This window comes from Zingiber officinale, chromosome 9B (assembly GCF_018446385.1).
Source record: "Zingiber officinale cultivar Zhangliang chromosome 9B, Zo_v1.1, whole genome shotgun sequence".
NCBI lineage: Eukaryota > Viridiplantae > Streptophyta > Magnoliopsida > Zingiberales > Zingiberaceae > Zingiber > Zingiber officinale.
The window spans coordinates 47,013,180-47,034,047 of NC_056003.1; the positions used below are offsets into that span (position 1 = coordinate 47,013,180).

Consider the following 20,868-nt stretch of genomic DNA (forward strand, 5'->3'; position numbering starts at 1 on the left):
GGACTCCGGACATGAAGAAGAAAGCGTTAACGGATTTCAAAGCACTCAACGCGCTTCAATGCGAACTGATGAAGGAAGAATTGAACCGGGTAGGACCATACCAGAACGCAAAGGAATTGTGGGACAAACTAATCGAACTACACGAAGGAAGTCAAAGCGACGCCAAGGTAACGAAGCACGATCTTTTGTTAAATAAATTATTTAATATTCAGATGCAGGAAGGAGACTTAATAAGGTATGCGTTAAATGCCTTTCCACGTAACACCTTGTGGACATTCATCGTGGATGCCTACAAGATTTCAAAAAATTTATCAAAATAAAATTAGACGAACTATTTTGCGAATTAGAATTACACGAGCAAACTAACACCGGGATCGAGAAAGGTGTAGCTTTGTTTGCAGGTTTATCCAAGGAAAGGACGAAAAATAAGCTTGAGGTTGAGGATGAGTCTAACCAGGACTCTGAAGACGAAGAATACCTGGTGAACCTGGTAAGGAAAATGTTCACCAGGAGAAAGAAAAGCTTCAGTAAGAAGGACCTGCAAAAGATCAACTCCCCAAACGAACCGAGGAACGTGACCTGCTTCGGATGCAACAAGAAGGGCCACTACAAGAATGAGTGCCCAAAATTGAAGAACGACAAGACAAAGACACCCAAAAAGAAGGCTCTCAAAGCAACTTGGGATGACTCTTCCTCAGACGAATCGGAGGCCGAAGATCAGAAGCACCAGATCCACCTCGCGCTGATGGCCCTTGAAGTAGAGTCGGAGGACGAATCGGAAGACGGGTCCGAACCCGAATCAAGCCACGAGTCCGTACTCGTTTCCGAATGTCCCGACGAGATAAACTTTAATTTGAATAAAAATTCTTTAAAATTATTGCATGTCTAAATACTAAATTAATTACATTAGAAAAAAAAACAAATTGCTCCTTGAAGAGAATAAAAATCTCAAGGAACAAATCAAAAATCCAAATCCAACTCAAGACCCAATACTTGAGGAGGAAAATTTATCACTAAAAATAGAAGTTAATAAATTTAAAGATCTCTTAGAAAAATTTACAACAAGGTCTAAGAATTTAGATCTAATTTTAAATAATCAAAAGGCAATCTACAACAAAACCGGACTTGGCTACAAGTCAAGTTCAAATAAAACATTTAAATCGTTAATAACCCAACACAAACAATCAAGTAAAGCTTGGGTTCCAAAAGCGTACTTAACCACGCAAATATGACTTAACCAATATTACATACCCAAAGAAAAAATATATTATGTAAAATCAAATAAATCAACTCAAAAACAAAAATACAAACCTAGACCAACAAATTCAAAATCTAAATATTTTAAACCCCACCAAGACTTAGAATATCATCAAGTCAATTATAACTATAAAAAATAACAAATATAAACCAAGAACTAAAAATCAAAAATAAAGGTCAATAATTTAGGGGGAGGTTCCATAATAGCTGGCACCTCCGAAACTAACCTACCCGATAGGGTAACCCAAACTAAGCCACCCGGTAGAGTAATTAGGACTAATTAGAAAGGGACCAAGTTTAACTTGACCTATGGTATTGGTGAAGTTTTGGATGATAGTACGTTAGGGAACCTTAGTCTATGCATGTCTAGGAAGATATAGCTTCGACCTGGTGCATTTGGCTAAGTGGAACTAATCGAAGCTACCCTTTATGGATCATAACCAGTTAGACCAAGGTTTTGTATTAAGTTCAGTGGATAGGACTATTTGGAAAACATCGAAGTCATAGTTACTCTAATGATGTTCAAGTGACTCACCATAGCCCAAAATTTTTTCCAAAGAATGCTTATTTGTTGAGCTCAAAGCTAAATCTGAATATAACACAAAGTTAAACCAAACCCTAAAACTTAACCTAACTCATCTCACAAAATTATAGGATTCCCTGATTGAAAACGTAAATCGGGTGAGATAACTAAGGACTCAATCAATTAAATCAATTAAAATTAAATCAATTAAAATTAAATTAAAATTAAGTTAAGTTAAATTAAATTAAATTAAATTAAATTAAAGTTAAATTAAATTAAATTAAACTAAAATTAAATTAAATTAAATTAAATTAAGTTAAATTAAATTAAGTTAAAATAAATTAAATTAAATTAAATTTAAATTAAATTTAAATTAACTTAAATTATACTAAAATTAAATTAAATTAAATTTAAATAAAAAAAATAAATTAAACAAAACTAAACTAAACTAAAATAAAAAAAATAAAATTTATTTAAAAATTCTTTTAAAAACTTTAAAAAATTATTTAAAAATTCTTTTTAAAAAACTTTAAAATACTTTAAAAACTCTTTTTAAAACTTTAAAAATTCTTTTTAAAAAACTTTAAAAATCATTTTAAAAATTTAAAAATTCTTTTAAAAACTTTAAAAATATTTTAAAAATTCTTTTAAAAACTTTAAAAAATTCTTTAAAAACTTTAAAAAAAAATTATTTTAGAAAAATCTTTTAAAAATTTTAAAAATTCTTTTAAAAACTTTATAAATTATTTTAAAAATTCTTTTAAAAAAAACTTTAAAAATTATTTTAACATTTCGTTTAAAAACTTTAAAAATTCTTTTAAAAACTTTTAAAATTATTTTTAAAATCATTTTAAAAAACTTTAAAAAATATTTTAAATTTTTTTTAAAAAACTTTAAAATTATTTTAAAAATTCTTTTAAAAACTTTAAAATTATTTTAAAAATTCTTTTAAAAACTTTAAAAATTATTTAAAAATTCTTTTAAAAACTTTAAAAATATTTTAAAAATTCTTTAAAAACTTTAATAAAAATTATTTTAAAAAATTCTTTTAAAAACTTAAAAATATTTTAAAAATTCTTTAAAAACTTTAAAAATTATTTTTAAAAAATTTCTTCTAAATTTACTTGAATAATCATAATAATAATAATGATTATTTTACTATTATTCTTACCTAAGCAAAATTAGACTCAAAACATAGACTAACCCTCAATTCCTACCTATTGTAGGAAACCAAGTGAATCTTGGACAGTGGTTGCTCCAAACATATGACTGGAAATCACATCAAATTCACTCAACTTACCTACAAAAGTTTAGGCATAGTTGCCTTTGGAAACAATGGCAAACTCAAGGTAATTGATATAGGTAATATTGAGCTTAAAATTGACTTCATTATTACAAATGTTTTATTTGTTGAAAATTTCAAGTATAATCTCCTAAGTATCAGTCAATTATGTGACACTAGGTATAAGGTTAGGTTCCTATCATCAGAATACTTAATCAAACACCTAGATAATCCTACGATAAGTCTTAAAGGGTTTAGAAAAGATAACATCTATGCTATTAACTTAACCACTTCTTCAAATTTAACACAAAAAGAAGAAACTTGGTTATGGCATAGAAGAATGTCACACACTAATTTCAGAAATATAAGTAAATTAAATGGATTAGTTAGAGGTTTGTCAAAATTACCAAACCTAGACTCAACAACATGTAATGTTTGTCAACAAGGTAAACAAACAAAGTCTACTCACAAACCAACTAATCAAACTTAAACCAATTCAATTCTAGAACTTCTACACCTAGACTTATTTGACTCTCATGGGGTCAAATCAATAAATGACAGTCTATATTGCCTAGTAATAATAGACGACTATTCTAGGTTCACTTGGGTAAAATTCTTAAAAAATAAGGATGAAACTTTTGAAATCTTTACAACTTTTGCAAACAAGTTGAAAATGAAAAAGACCTCAAAATTAAAAGAATTAGGAGTGACAATGGGGGAGAATTTAAAATTCATAACTTTAATAAATTTTATCTTGAAAACGGATATCATCACAAATTCTCGTGTCCTAAAACTTCCCAACAAAATGGAATAGTAGAAAGAAAAAATAGAACCTTACTTGAAGCTTCTAGAATTATGCTAAATGACTATAATTTACCCAAGTACTTTTGGGCAGAAGTTGTCAATACAGCCTGCTATGTGCAAAATAGAACAACACTAAACAAAACACACAATAAAACCTTTTTTAAAATTTATTATGATAAACAATCAAATATAAAATATTTTAAAGTATTTGGGTGTCCCGCCTTCATCTTAAACACAAGAGAGCATTTAGGAAAATTCACTTCTAAAATAGATGATGGAATTTTTGTAGGATACTCCCTAAATAGTAGGGGGTACAGAATATATAATAAGGTTACATTAAGAATTGAAGAAACTACTAATGTAAAATTTGAGAAATCCAAACAACAAACCCAACCTCAACCAATTGAATTTATTCAAGAAAATAGTAATCAAGAAGGAACCAATGATCACGAAGAAGAAGAAGAACCTTTAGAAAATCAACCGCCTAGAACTATAAGAGTCAACTCAAATCATCCAATTGACCAAATAATTGGTGATCCAGACTTAAGGGTTCAGACTAGGTCATCTTTTAGGAACCTAAGTCAAATTTCTCTGATTTCAAAAATTGAACCTAAAACCGTAGCTGAATCATTACTTGACCCAGACTAGGTCATAACTATGTAAGAAGAACTAGCTCAATTTGAACGTAATGAAGTGTGAGACTTAGTACCACCACCCAAAAATAAGAAAATAATAGGAACCAAATGGGTATTTAGAAATAAATTAAGTGAAACTGGAGAAATTACCAGAAATAAAGCTAGGCTAGTCGCTAAAGGATTTAGTCAACTTGAAGGACTTGCGTATGATGAAACTTATGCCTCAGTAGCTAGATTAGAGTCCATTAGAATGTTACTCAGTTATGCAGCCCATAAAGGGTTCAGACTGTATCAAATGGACGTTAAATCCGTCTTTCTAAATGGGCTGATAAAAGAGGAAGTCTATGTAGGCCAACCAGGGCCGGCCTTGAGGCATGTCACCGGGGGCGATGGCCAAGGGCCCCTAATTTTTAGGGGTCCCTAAATTTGACATGCATATATAATATATATTATATATACTTAGATTGTTTTAATAAAACCTAAAAAATATATTTGATTAGATTATTTTAATAAAAGTCTAAAAATATATATATTGTTGAATTGTTTTAATAAAGGTAAAAAAAATATTTTCTATTAAAATTTAAGAAAAAATCTAAAAAATAAAAGAAAAAAAAAGAAAAAGGTAAATGATCCTTTTTTTCTTTTTCCAAGATTTTATTTCTTGTACAATTCTTTTTTCATTAATTTATTTACAGAAGTCATGAGACTCTAAAGAGTAAAGAATAAATCTTGAACGCTATTTCCTCCTTTCTTCTCCTTTGAATCTCTTCTAATTAAATTAGAAAAGTTTATTAATTTTAGTTTCATCAACATCATCATTCATCAATATATAAACTTACAACCTAAGTTACCTACTTATCTATATTTTTTATTATTATTAATATTCAATATTGATTTTTAATATTGTATTGGAGTCAATATTTTATGATTTTTCTTACTGATTTGAAAGAGTTTAAATAAATCATCCCAATTTTAATCATCATAGAATAAGTTTTATCGATTGCTTCAAACACAAACCAGCCATTATTGTTCTTTGACTATTTTTTTCACTGCTTGTGTTTGTTTCATTTTGTTGCTGGTTTTGTGTGTTTTATTTTTACACTTAAAATTTGTAATACAAACATGTTTCTAAAAAAATATCAATCTTAGAGTTAGAAAAGAAACAAAAGAAAAAGAGTGGAACAAATTATTAAAACTCACAAAGGTGTTCTTCGTAAGTTTTTTAAAGCTAGGTCTTCAATGAAAATTTAGTTGATGAATTGTAAGAAGAAAGTCAAGAAGAACTAAATGATCATGTAACAAATGAGCAACAATCGAGTAATCAAGAAGAATCAAATAATCATGCAATCAATGAGGGGGGAAAATTGAGAGAAAATGATGATCATAATCATGCAACGAATGAGCAGGAAGAATTGAGGAAAAATGATTATAATGATTTAAATGTAAATGTCTTGACAATTTTATGTATCGAAAATGAGATATTAAAAAAACTTGATTCTGAAAACCTTAATGATGATTTTGCTTCTCAAAATGCTAGAAGATATAGATTTTTTTTAATTATTATTTCATACTTATTTTTTTTATTTGTAGGTATTACACTTTTTTGGAGAAACTTAGGAAACATATTTTGTATGGTGTTAGCATTTTTTGAAGAATCTTGAGAAATAAATTTTGTATGTAGTTTATCATATTTTAAATGAAATATATTGATTTTCAAGTTTTTCTATTAAATTATATTTAAATTGTAAGTTAGTAAAATTTTTTCCTAAGAGGTCACTTTTCTCTTTTCACCCAAGGGCCCCCAAAAGTCAAGGTCAGCCTTGAGGCCAACCACTCGGTTTTGAATGTCTAGAGCACCCAGACTATGTCTTTAAATTAAAGAAAGTCTTATACAGACTTAAGCAAGCACCCAGGGCTTGGTATGAAAAGTTAACCTCTTACCTAATATCCAAAGGGTTTAATCAGGGTCAAATTGACTCAGCCCTATTCGTTAAACTAATAAAAGAGGACATATTTATAGTCCAAATCTATGTAGATGATATAATTTTTGGCTCAACTAATTCAAAAGTTTTAGAAGAAATCACAAACTTAATAGAACAAGAATTTGAAATGAGTTTAGTAGGAAAATTAACTTACTTTTTAGGATTGCAAATCAAACAAACAAATGAAGGAAATTATATTTATCAACAAAAATATACCAAAGAATTACTCAAAAAATTTGGGATGGAAAATACTAAAGAGATAAAAACACCTATGGCAGTTAATACTATTCTAGACGACGACCCAAATGGAAAATCAATCGACTTAAAATACTATAGGATTGTCATAGGCAGCCTACTGTACTTAACTGCAAGTCGACCCGATATTTTATTTGCAGTGAGTATGTGTGCTAGATACCAAACCTGTGCTAAAGAATCTCATTTGACTTAAGTCAAGAGAATCTTTAGATACCTTAAGGGAACAACAAATGAAGGAATTTGGTATCCTAGAACTAATAACTTCGAATTAATAGGGTATTCTGACTCAGACTATGCTGGATGCAAATTAGACCGCAAGAGTACAAGTGATGGATGTCAATTACTAGGCCCATCACTTGTTAGCTGGTTTAGTAGAAAGCAACACTGTGTTGCTCTGTCTACAACTAAGTCAGAATATATAGCCATAGGAGAATACGTTGCACAACTATTATGGATGATGCACACTTTAAAAGATTTTAACTTAAACCTTACAAATATAAAAGTATTAATTGACAATATTAGCTCAATTAATCTAACAAAAAATTCTGTGCATCATTCCAGAACCAAACACATTGAAATTAGGCACCACTTTATCAGGGAACATGTCACTAAAGGAGACATTGAACTCAAGTATATTGAGTCCAAATTTAATTTAGCTGACATATTTACCAAACCCCTCCCTGAAAGTGAATTTAGCAATCTACGTAGAAAATTAGGGATGTGCTTAATATACTAGGATACTAAAATTGCAAAAACTAGTTTTAAAAATAGTATTTTCAAATTCTAGGATAAAATCTTTATTTTTTAAAATCTTTCATTTCTAGAATTTTAAAATTAGTTGTAAGTTGTTGCATTTTGGTTAATTAGTTGTTGATGGTGATTGGTTGATATAGTTGGTTATGTGATTATTCTTAGGATCATTGGATTGATTGTGGTTGGATTATCAGATGTGGTGGTTAGGGATTGATTATGTGGAAGAATTATGCATGTTGGATTCATGATGTTTAGTGGTTGATTTAATGAATTAAATGATTGGATGATTATCGTATTTGGAAGTATTATGATATGTTGATTTGGGTGAATTTTTGGAGATGAATCGTATATAAATCCATGCTAATAAGGTTGTATGATTGAGGATTAATTGGAGAATTAATCAGAGATTAGATTTGAGTGGAGTTATCCTAATTGGGTAGATATTTTATTTAGCTATTTTATTTCTTATGAATTTAGCTAAATAATATATATATATATATTGATTTATGCAGGACCCTGGTATAGGACGATCATCATTATGTGGGATTTACCTTATCACTATTGACAGATTTAAGGCGGGTATTTCTTCCTTGGCCTTTATGTAGTTTTCTTTTGAGCTTAGTGCATGGTTATTATTCGATGGATTAGGCTGATTTACCTTATATCATGTTCGTTTGTTGCTTTCCTGCTTGATACTTATGCTTGATCTTTGAGGTTTCTAGTTGTATCATATACAATCTCAACTCTTGATTTCTACTCTACTACGTATACACGTGTAGAGTATGTATGGTAGGGAGTGTATGGTTGATTGAATTATCATGTTGATTGTGCATGTGATGTGGATTATACGTAGGATGGTATGTGTTATAGGAGTCATCATGTTGACCATACATTTGCATGTTGTATGTATACACGTATTTGTTATGTATTTTTGGAGGAGTTGTGTTGATTGTATATTGGTTGTATATACACGTGTGTGGTGTGTTTATACTAGAGGATACATGTTGATTGTACTTATGTTCTGTGTACATGTGTTTGGTGGGATTATTGGAGATTTTTGGTTAATTATACATGTGTAGTTGTGTACATATGTTTGGTGGAATATATGGAGGTATCATGACGATTATATTCATGTTGTGGAGTACTTATGTGGATTTAAAGGTTGTATTGATGATGACGGTGTCTGTATCAGGATTATATATATATATATATATGTGCTGTCGACCATTGTCTCCCTTGTGTGAGAGAGTCGTCAGTTATTTTGGTTTAGTGTCGCACACTCAGCCACTCATGGGTAGTGGTAGCTGGAGCAGTTTCCGCTCGTCCTGTCGTGTCACGAGGTTTATGAGATTCGACGTTGTGAGCAGTCAGGGACCCTGATGCTATGTAGTTAGATAACTACTAGCGGATTGTCCGCCTCGACCACTCTATAGTGAGCTGGAGGATAGTATAGTCGTCACAGACCCAAGGCTCTCGGCCATACAGGGGTCGTGGTGTCTAGAGAGGTGGCGAGGTAACCATAGAGCATACATGTGCATTTGCATATGATGCGCGGTGCATCTGTGGAGTTATATTTGCATGCATGCCTAGTAGATACTAGTTCCATGTGATTGTGATATGTTGCATTTGATTGAGCAATGGTTATTGCATTTGGTTGTCATATTACATACATGTCATTTATTCTACATGTATATTTTATCGTATATATATTGCACAGATGTTACGAGCAGATCTGTTGCTGAACCGGTGAGTACTGATCATTGTACCATGTGTCGATTTCCAGATTGGGTATGTATTTATCAGTATGTTATTTGTGGTTTATGCAGTTTATATGTCAGCTATGATCATTATACCATGTAGGATAGTCTGGTATTGGTAGTTGTGTATATTGGCTATGTTAGTATGATCATATTCTTTATTCCCTACTGAGACGGTATACCTTTGATCTCTATGTTTATTTATGGACCATACATTATTCTGTCTATTACTCGCTGAGTTACCTATACTCACCACCGCATTTATACCTTTATTTTTCATGTAGCAGTTTGATGTTTGGTGTGTTGCTTGGAGTATCCTGTCTATTGGGTCCTATATCACATCCGAAGATCACTTTGGGTTCGTTTTATGCTTTACATGTATTTGGTATTTGTGTATTTGGTGTTGCTGTTCTATTTGTGTTGTTGTGGTTGTTATATAAAGTCTAGTCGGCTAGCAATGTGTTGATTTGTTTTATATGGGCTTTTCGTTATCGTTTTTCCGCTGTGTTGGTTTTTGGTATAGACGAGTGGGTTGTTTAATGTATATATATAACTGCGTGGTTGTGTTTATTCGTGTTCCAGCCGAGTGGGCTGATTATTTAACTACGTGATTGTGTATATATTCCAGCCGTATGTGGCTGATGTATTTTTGTTTGTATGTATGCTTCAGATTGTCACCGATACAGGGAAAATACTGTCGGATTTTTATCTGACGGAGACTCCTCTGGGGGCGTGACAGCTGGAACCTCCTGACGGCTTCAACCTGAAATAGGAATGAATCAACGGAGTAAGTTTAATGAACTCTACGGGTATCTAGTAGACATGCATAGTACTATAACTATCAGTAATAATCATGCAGTACTGCCTCCTGAATAATAATAGGTAAAGCAAATTGATCAATGGAAGAACTGTACTCACCAAGACCTCCTATCTTGACATAAGAGTGAGAACCATACAAACTATAACGACCACCCTTCTTACTACTACTCTCTAAGGGCGACCGTTACCTAACTACTACTCTACTTACTAGTGTCACTTATGCTATTATTAGCGACACTTAGATTTATCACGGCCCAGAGGAAAACCTACCGAAAATTTCGGCAGAGTCTCCCCTGTACCGGTGACCAAATCTATAATACAAACATAGTATACGCAGCCACAGACGGCTGGAACATATTTTCCACAACCACGCAGTAATAGAAATCACAATAAGACAAAGAACTACTCTAGCAATAGCCATGACTACAGCACTCCACAAATAATAAAAGAGACTAGCTAGACATGCGGAAATAAACTCAACTACAATCCCAAGTTTAATATAACATTAATAGAGAACTAAAAGAAAGTCTCAACAATTTTGCCAGCTACTTCTGGATCTCTCCACAGTCCAGTCACCACACACCTTCATCACCACCACCACCCTGTCGCCTCCCTTTCATATCTTAGCTTTTCCTTTATCTGCAGTAGGAGGAAAGAAAAAAGATCTATAAGCGAAAACGCTTAGTAAGTACTAATCTATCTCACAAAACTCGAAGTGCATAAAAGTAATGCAATAATACTGAAACTGAAATGCTAAAGCAAAGCTGCATGTACTCATGGTATACAGAAATAAAACTGAATACTAAACATGCTCACTAACTGACAGGAAAGTAATGAAACTACTACTGTAGGCTTAGAATTAAAGAACTAAACTTTTATTGATTCTAAGCATAAACTTGTTTCATTTTCTTATATCCTTATAATAGAAATTAATCTTTTAATTTCTCTTTCACTTTCTTCTTCTTTTTCTTTTCTTTCTTCTTTTCTTTTTCTTTGGGCCCAGGCTTAGTACCATCTTTGTTTTGCGCGCTCTCTAATAGTGACTGGGGTAGCGAGCCTCCAGCCCTATGAGTATAAAGACCTCGGTCTTACCAGGGCCAAGACCTCGGAATTGGTCACCTGGATTTGTTTAACGACAACCTCGGAAGTCGGATACTAGCCTCTTACTTTAATTTACTTGTTATCTCTTTTTAACTAGACTTTAGTCTTTTTCTTTACTCATACTTCTCATACTCCTTTATTAGAGTTTATTAGAATCCTTTAGATATTTCTAACAAGTATAGGATTACAACTAACCAAGCATGCTATATAAAAATAACCCAAGGGAAGCAGATCTGAACTCTCTAAGAATGTTATAAAATAAAGCAAAAGAAAGCTAATTTGGATTTCCTAAACATGCTGTGATAAACGCAAAAGAAGCAAATCTGAACTTACTAATCATGCAATAAAATAGAGCAAAAGAAAGCAACTTTAAGCTTACTAATCATGCTATAAAATAGAGCAAAAGAAAGTAACTTTAAGCTTTCTAAACATGCTGTAAAATAGAGCAAAGAAAGCTAACTTGGACTTTCTAACATGCTGTAAAATAGGGCAAAAGAAATCTAACTTGGACTTTCTAACATGCTGTAAAATAGGGCAAAAGAAAGCTAACTTGGACTTTCTAACATGCTGTAAAATAGGGCAAAAGAAAGCTAACTTGGACTTACTAAACATGATGTAAGATAGAGCAAAAGAAAGCTAACTAGACTTACTAAACATGCTGTAAAATAGAGCAAAAGAAAGCTAACTTGGACTTTGTAACATGCTGTAAAATGGAACAATAGAAAACTAATTTGATCTGCTCATGTACATCTATATAAACTGAATTTGCTACACATGCTCAACTGATAGCAAATGAAAAACTAAAACTGCTCAACTAATAGAAACCGAAAGCCGCACAACTAACAGCAACTAAATACAACCTATACTTCAGAATCTACAACCAACAAGTGGAATAGAATATCAAATCTACTACTTGGTTCTTTTACAAACTACATTCATAGATGGCATGTGATATCTAGAGCATAAAATCTGTTTATGCATGATAAAATGTTGACAATATTTCTACTGATTTCATTGATTTCTAATGCATTCTCTCTAAATCATTTAATAGCAGCCGGAATGGACAGATCTGCACATGCACAGGGACGAATCCTCTAGTTAAAAAGAGGATACCACAGCAACCATCCAATCAAGGAAAACTCACGACAGAAAACTAAAGAAACCAAAAATCTTTACAACGTGCTTTGAATTCAAAATGAACAAAGAACACAATTTCTTGACCTTAACATGCTATGCTCATGAAAAGGAAAGGGCAACTTGCTGTGCAGCCCAAATACTAAGTCTAGGGTTCATGCTAGGCCTCGGAAGCAAGGAAAAATCAAAACGGAAAACCCGAAACAACTCCTACCGCAGGTGAGTAGTACTTACCCTTGCTTGTATGACTTACAGCCGACGGAGGAAGGGACCTAGGGTTCGAAGGCTTGGGATTCTCGGCCTCTTCTCCTGCCCGTGCGTTCGCCTTGCCGAGGGGAGCTTGGGTTTGTGTAGAACCCTTGAAGAAGAACGCTCGCCGGCCGTCGGAATGAAACCCTAAATTCGGCTTCGCCTTCGTCCAAGCAACGCCGCCGCTGTCGCACGCGAGAGAGGTGAGGAGAGAAAGAATTTCGAGAGGAATTGTTTTGGGTTTTGGAAAATCAAAACCTAATTCCCTTTCTTATACTCGAGTTATAATTAATTACTATCTATGCTTTAACTTTATTTCTCCCCATACTTAGTTAACAAAGCCCGTGTAGCTCAGCTGGTTGGGCCGTGTCCAGTTGGGTCGGTCCGACCCGAGGTCGTGTGTTCGAGTCTCACCTTCAACGGTGTTTTGTCAAAACTTCTTTCTTTTTGTAAACATATCAAACGACCTCCAAAAATTACGTAAAAATACTCTAAAAATCTCTAGAATATTTTAAAAGCATTTCCAAATATTTTTAGGGACATTTGGAACTCGAAATGGGGAAATTTGGGTCGTTACACAAACATATACATGATCGTCAGACCAAATATATAATGTCTCCTGTATGCATGTCAAACATATGCAGCAACCAAAATGTAGCATCCAAAGTGCATCAACCACAAACAAATAAATGCAATCCATGCATATGGTGCAAATCACATGGTCACTCCTGACGCTAATCAGCCACCGTCATCGCGATGATAAGGTCGAGTGGGTAAGGCTATGACAACTATGCACTCTGCCGTCACTACTCCTGAGTGACCGAGTGGACAGAATGCAGCCGGAGTACATCTATCCTCCTACCCCAACTGAATGGGGGAGCCGAAGCTCTTATCTCCCTGTGTCATAGACAAGAGGAGGGATCTCTGCCCTCTACCATGCTGCGACACCACTACCCATGAGTGGCCGAGCGGAGCCCTGACAGAGCAACTGCACACACCCTACATGATATACCATTAATCCATGAGTGGTTGTGCGTGCAGATCATGTAACTAGCAATGTGCTCAATTACAAAGGAGCCGACAATCACACAGCATGCAATCATGCAAGATGGTGCATGCCACTAAACATGTAACACCTGACAATATGCGTCTCCATCCGATATGTACCAAAAAGAACAATGAATCCATAACAATAAACTAGGTATCATAATGTCTAGGTACACATGCCAGGTATAACTAGTAGCTAGTCCTGTACTCAATATTGCATTGTATGTCACTAGCAGACTATGAACATAAGTACACAGGGCAAGAATTAAGATGATATAGGCCTAAACGCATATCAGATAAAATAAAGGCATACCACAGGTATTAAGTAGTGACATACTAAGGTAGATATAAACATAACAATTACTACTAACTATAACATACTATGTATATCATAATGACAATATCAAAAGAAGAAAAGTCAGAGGTACCCACCTTTATTTGTTGATCGTGCTAAATAAATCTCACTTCGAGACGCTCGTTCCAAATCCAATTCCCGTGATCACATAATGTATTTAGCTAATTACATACGAGGTAAATAGCTAAATAAAATCTCTAATCTAATTAGGGTAACACTAATCGAACATGATTCTTGAGTAATCCCCCAATCAACCTTAGTTATACTACAATCTAATTAGATTAGATTTACACATGAATCATCAATTAATCCAATCATTTAATCCTTGAGTTTCTTAACTTCTTAATTATCATGAATCCCTTAATTCATTTACAATCAAATCCTGGCACCAATCCTCAATAAACAACCAATCCACTCATTGCAATTCCACAATAAACACTCCACGTATGAAATTAAGTCTAATTACTAATCAATAACCTTTTAAATTAGAGATATTACCCTCAAACTAGATCTACAACCCTTCGATGAAGCAACTGAATGCTGCTATGAGAAAATGGATCCACTAACTAACCCCAACAAATCATAAGATTAGTAACCAACCTACTTGTTGCTTAATCAGAAACAAAACAGGTCTTACCTTAGATTGGATCTATATTTGATTTTTATAAATCTAAAAATTATTCTTAAATTATTATTCTCAAACTCATAATCCAAACATTATCTTTTAAAGTACTTATTCACTAAAGTTAAGTTAATGAGAGAATTTTTTTTTTAAATTACATCACTAAAGTACTTATTCAAAACATCATCAAAAGATTTTTTCTAAAATATTTTCAGAGAATTTCTGTAAGTTGTGATTACGAAGAGGTTTATTTGATCACAAGTCTTTTATTTTGAGCTCATAGATTGTGAGAGAACTAAGGTCTTCAATTGAATGTTTTCAAGTTCAACTCACTTAGGAAGGTTGTTTTATTTTTGCATATTTATTAGGCATATTTCAAAGTTTAGTAAGACATATGTTTTTTCATTTTATGCCAATGTGTGATAGGTTCTTATCTGTCTTCACTAACAAATTTTAGCGGGCCCACTAAGTGTGAATTTGATAAAATTATACTTGTTTAATGGAGGTAAAATTATGTTGATCGAAATAATTTTCAATGTTGTCTAATCAATCAAAAAAATATATTTGAGTCTCTAGTTCCATCAACATCTATATCATAACACATGGTTCAAAAAATAATGAAGTTCTTCTATAGGCATGGGTCGATGTGATTGTGACCTTATGCATGCCATTTCTAAATTTAAGAGTGTATGAAGAATAACTATTATAGTCGTTAAGTTCATCGTTCACACAGGGCACATGACTAAAATCTAAATCTCTTATATATTTAGTGCAAAGTATGATATTTTCTCTCATCAAGCTGATTCAAATATTGATACATAATGATAATTTATAAATAAAACAATATGATAAATCGCCAAGCTAATTCATCAAGCAAAGTATGTATTATTTTTTGTTGTTGTTACAATGATTGATGGCCTAATTTTTATAGGCTCCTAAAAATATAGACTTGACAATCGCCTTATATCACATGGTATCAATGAGTTATAGCTCTGCCTTATTCCCACTTGGCTACACACGCAGGTCCATTTATTTACGCCAGCCACAGGGAGCGAATCAGTAGAGATCCTCTAATTCGTAATTCAGTAGAGATTCTTTGGTCCGTAAATTATGGACCAAAAGATGATTCATTGATGAGGACTTTTGATTTAGATGGACCTCATTTTAAATAGGTAGGGCCCATCTAAATCAAGGTAGATCCGCTACCTTAGCGGCCCCCCTAGTGCCGGCCCCACGGATATGGAGGGAGGTTCATGCAGGTACACAGGCCATAGGCGCATGGCGGGGTAAACCCCAGGTCGTCAGTTCCTGAGAATCGACCCCTGGCCATTACGCCAGAGATACCATGCGCCCACCGTCTGCGCTACGCCCTGGGGGCCCATCTAAATCAAAGGTCCTCATGTAGTGGACCATCCCCTGATCCGTAATTTACGGACTAGAGGATCTGCTCTCGGAGTGAATAAATAGGGCAATGCATCATAATACTTTTTCATTTCATTGACATGGGAATTCGATTGGATTTGATCCGACAACTTGATGCATGTGCTTCTTGTCCTTTTCATGCTGTCCAAGGTTACGGTGCAACGGGAGGGAATTTAAGTTATCATTTAGGTATTTGTGATTTGATTTCTAACTATAATGAATTTATAGAAATTTTTCTTTTAAATGGAGCTCACAATCAAATGATAATGGACTTCTAGTCCGTCCACCACAAGCATTTTCTGATTTATCCTCATAGTCGATAAAATATTCTATAGGATCAGATTAGTTACCTCAGAACTAACTAGATTTTTATCATTTTTTTTTTCTAATCCTTTTCATATTCCATTCATGCTGTACATAAGCAACTAGCTCTATAAGCATTCAAGGAAGAATAAAGTCCCCTCGGATGGGTTTAATGATTAGCGCATGAGGTGTTATCATAATGAGGTATGGGGTTCGAATCTCGGCAAAGCCCCTTTATGTGCTAGTCACTATTCCAAAGGCTAGTAGCCGTCCGTGATTTACCTCCTCCGTGTTGACCCTGAGACAAATTGACAGGGGTACTAGGAACGAACATATTCATCTTTTTATCACAGTTCAAGGAAGAATAAAAAAAAAGTTTCCAAGAACTAGCACAGTTTATTCATTTAATAATATTGTTATCAATAGATTTTCAACCGATATAAAATATTTTACTACTTCTCTCAATCTTTTTTTATATATATGTTATTATTGTCAGACAAAATTCCCCATCTACACAGTGGAAGGTCATCCTAACAGGGCCGACGAGATGACGATTTCACCTTTAAATGTCAATAAGCAACCAGCTACTGTGCCAATTTTTTAATCATTAGCTTCATCACCTTAACTGATAACACTATTCAACACTTTATTGTTGAATCGGATTTGACAGAGTAAATTTTTAAAAATCATAATTTTTAATTTGGGTATTATAGTAAGTCGTTAATTCTTTAGTTTCAATCAAAGCTTATTCACAGATGGGGTGAAATTTATAATCGACTAACTTTCAAATCCTAAAAATATTATTCAGAACTTTTTCTAAGACTCCGTATATTATTTTTACTATTTATAGTAATTTTTTTGATGTTGATGTATTTTTGATATTTGCGTCTTATATTTTAAATTTTGGATCTATATAAATACCATATTTAATTATTTTGAAAGTTCTTATTATTGGGAACATCGAGTTTTCTCTTATTTCTTAGTGTTTCTCTTTGAATTAACATATCGTAAAAGATTATTTTTAATATTCTTGTGTAAATCAACCGCTGAAATAGGAGGCATGGTGTCAATTCTCATCCTAAAACTCGCAAGCAACCGATTGACCAACAAGATCATACCACTGTTCGGATCATATAGTAAATTTTTTATGATTCCATTATATTAATTCTTGAATAATACAAACATAGGTGGATCTTGTTTGCATATTAATTATGTGTGAAAGAAATTATTATTGCTGCATGCCCAGACACGTAATTAACATGAGACTAGTTGTGTTCGTCCCTTCGAATGGGTCTAGTGGCTAGCACATGAGGTGTTGTCACAATGAGGTCTGGGATTCGAATCTCGACAAAATCAAGATAAATACCTCCCTTATGTGCTAGTCATTATTCTAAAGGCTAGTAGTCGCCTGTAATTTACCTTCTCCGTATTGATCTTGGGACAGATTGACGGAAACGTTGAGGACGAACGTATTCACCTTTTGCCAGAGTGCCACAATGAGACTGGTTGTGTTCACAAATCTAGCTAGCAAAAGGTCATTCAAGCCATGGCGGAATTGAAGAGCTAGATATATTATGATTTCCGAGTTGGTCATCACTACCACATGCAATTCTCACTCCTCTCTGCGAGACTGCGTCCCTTTAGGGGTACGTTCTTTCAAAACGGTAAAATAAATTATGAAAATTTATTCAGTTTTAACTGAACGGTCTTTTTAGAAACATGTAAGATAACTCAAAACAGATTTATACTTGTTAAGAATAGAACCATGCCTCTCTCATCACATGTGGAGCATCAGAGCTTTTATGTCATCTCCTTTTCCTGCCAGCCTTTTCCTCTCATCTCCTCTGAACCAGGAGATTCAACATATCCAAATACGTATTTAAAATTAAACTTGTGTGCATAAATAATTTTAATGAATTATTTTTAATTCAGATGTCATCGAATCGATCCATCGGATTAACTTGATCTTTTCAATAATTTATCTCAGCTATTAGTTATGAAGGTAAATCGAAAAATTAATACTAGATGATCCATAAATTAAAGCAGCATAGCCGTTCATTACAAGAAACTCATTTATCCTCAATCTTTAAATACCTAAAAAAATTAAAGAAGCCAAAGGCTACAAGCTAGCTTTGCTTTTATAAGAGTGTAGATGATCTCTTTATGCACGTACCTGTAAATGTTAAAATTGAGTAGCACGACGTAGGGGCGCAAAGATCATCTGATGGTGGTGCAGATGAAGGCGTCTGGTGCTGGTGGCCGGCGCCGGCAGAGGTGGCACAGAAAGAGGTTGAAGGAGGAGGAGGAGGTGGTGGCCGAGACACAGAGGATGATTCACATTGCGGTGGAGCGCAACCGCCGGAAGCAGATGAACGACTACCTCGCCGTCCTCCGTTCACTCATGCCGCCCTGCTACGTCCAAAGAGTACTATACTCATAAATATTAGTTCACCTGAATGCTGTTCCAATTTCCCCTCTTTTGATTCGGTGCAGTACTAATCGCAGCCATGTCTCAAGGTTGATCAAGCGTCCATCGTCGGAGGAGCGATCAGCTTCGTCAAAGATCTCGAGCGATCAGTCGAATTCCTGGAGGCTCAGAAGCGGATTAAGCACAAATCTGATGCAACCGCCGGCGAAAACATGGCAGCGGCCTCCGACGTCGAGGTCAGCCTCCAGGACCGCCATGCCAACGTCAAGATTTTCTCTCGGCGTAGGCCGAGGCAGCTGCTGAGCCTGGTGCTGGCCTTCCACACTCTCCGACTGACGCCGATCCACCTAAACGTCACCACCATCGACGCCATGGTCCTCTACGGCTTCAATCTCAAGGTTTGTCGATGAGTTAGTTAATTAATTACTACACATTGTTAATCATTACAAATAGTTCTAATTAATTAGTATTAATTAATTTCTTTAAGTACTTTTGTGTGAAGGTGGAAGATGATTGCCATTTCACATCAGTGGATGCAATTGCCACTGCAGTTCACCAAATCATTGCAAGGATCCGAGAGGAATTAAGCTGATGGATCAATATAATATTGCAAATTGATACCGATCTTTCGAATTTCTATCATACTCTATTTTCTATGTTATTATTTCAGATATCTGTTTGTTATATATGTTCCTGTTGATGAAATATTTGGCTTCGAGTAATTAAAACTGTATTAAAAAAGTTGGTCCTCTGAAATTAATTTATACAGTAGATCAGACAAATCTGGAGAGGATGAAATCTTGGAATTAAGGATGATGATCCAACAATGCACCTGAGACCTGAGAGTTATGACAACTGATCATCTTTCTGTAAGGAGCAATTATTGGAGGACAGATCAGTTATATGTCCGAACGTGATCATCCATCACTGTCCTCAGTAATAGAGTGCTGAATATGCTGTGCGAGATGTTCCCTCATGATAGTACATTGTTATATGATTTCTAGGGTCGAAATTTAATTACGCGTCTGAGTATACCCTTCCTTATGTCTTGGCTACTTGTACTAATGATTAGTAGTCATCCGTGATTTACCTCCTCCGTATTGGTCTAGGGACGAATTAGCAAAGGGCGCTGGGGCGAGCGAATCGTCTGTTTACCACATGATATGTTATGCGAGAGTCCCCTCGGGACGGTACGATGGTTAAAGTATGGGATGTTGTCACATGAAGTCTTGGGATCGAAATTCAACACATTCAAGTATGTTTTCCCTCATATCTTGGCAATTGCACTAATGACTACATTGACTTGTAGTCATCAATGATTTACCTCCTCTTTGTTGATCTAGAAACTGATTGATAAGGGCATTGGAGGTGAATAAATCATCTTTTATCACATGATATGCTGTGCGAGAGTAAATTTTTGTGGTTTAGTGTATGGTTTTGGATTTTTAGACTTGGGGTTTTGTACATTGTGGTATATATATATATATGGGACACGTTTATGTGTGTGAGAGATAGGTATCATCTTGTAACGATTATAATATAATTAAAAATAAAGATAATTTCGAAGACTAAATGATTAGAGCATTCAAAAAATATGGAACCGTCATATCAGTAGTCCTCTTGGAGTCGGTCCCATAAATATAGAGAGAAGTAAATATAGATACACAATTAAAAAATATATAACCGAAACGTTAACCTCAGATAATAACATCTCAAGAATTGAAACCTTTCAATTCTAAAATCATGCAAATAAATGATTAGAGCATTCAAACACCATAAAAATGTGTTGCTTGTACGAAATTATTGAAAGATTGAGAATCTTCGATCTATAGGTTTTTTTCTTTTTCAGAATTTTTTTTTGCAGTGTAATAATTCACAGTGCCTCTGCACATTGTCTCTTTGCTTCTCATGCAAGGAGTTCATAATTAAACAGTGATTAACAAAATAATGAGCGTACCGTACGTGATTTGTCGTCTCCATAATGAAAATAGTTTTTAAGTTAGATTTGTCCAAAATACAATGGCAAAAAGTCTTCTTAAAATCTATGCACATGACTGAATCTGATAATTTGAATTAATTAAGCAGCCCGTGGAACCAGAAAGTCAAGCATAATTGTAGGTTCTAAATGCTCAATCATGTG

The 20,868-nt window shown here is 34.0% G+C and overlaps 1 protein-coding gene across 2 annotated transcripts; it reads left to right on the plus strand.

The window, feature by feature from the left end:
- Nucleotides 1-18,387: 18,387 nt before the first annotated feature.
- On the plus strand, nucleotides 18,388-19,758 carry LOC122024609 (transcription factor bHLH94-like). Of its 2 annotated transcripts, none has more exons than XM_042583264.1 (3): nucleotides 18,388-18,725; nucleotides 18,806-19,126; nucleotides 19,231-19,758. In XM_042583264.1, the coding sequence occupies exons 1-3, from the start codon at nucleotides 18,525-18,527 to the stop codon at nucleotides 19,318-19,320; spliced, it is 612 nt and encodes a 203-aa protein (XP_042439198.1). In that variant the 5' UTR covers nucleotides 18,388-18,524; the 3' UTR covers nucleotides 19,321-19,758. The 2 variants fall into 2 exon arrangements, with proteins under 2 accessions (XP_042439198.1, XP_042439199.1); XM_042583265.1 differs by having other exon boundaries at nucleotides 18,398-18,725; nucleotides 18,818-19,126; nucleotides 19,231-19,749.
- Nucleotides 19,759-20,868: the final 1,110 nt, after the last annotated feature.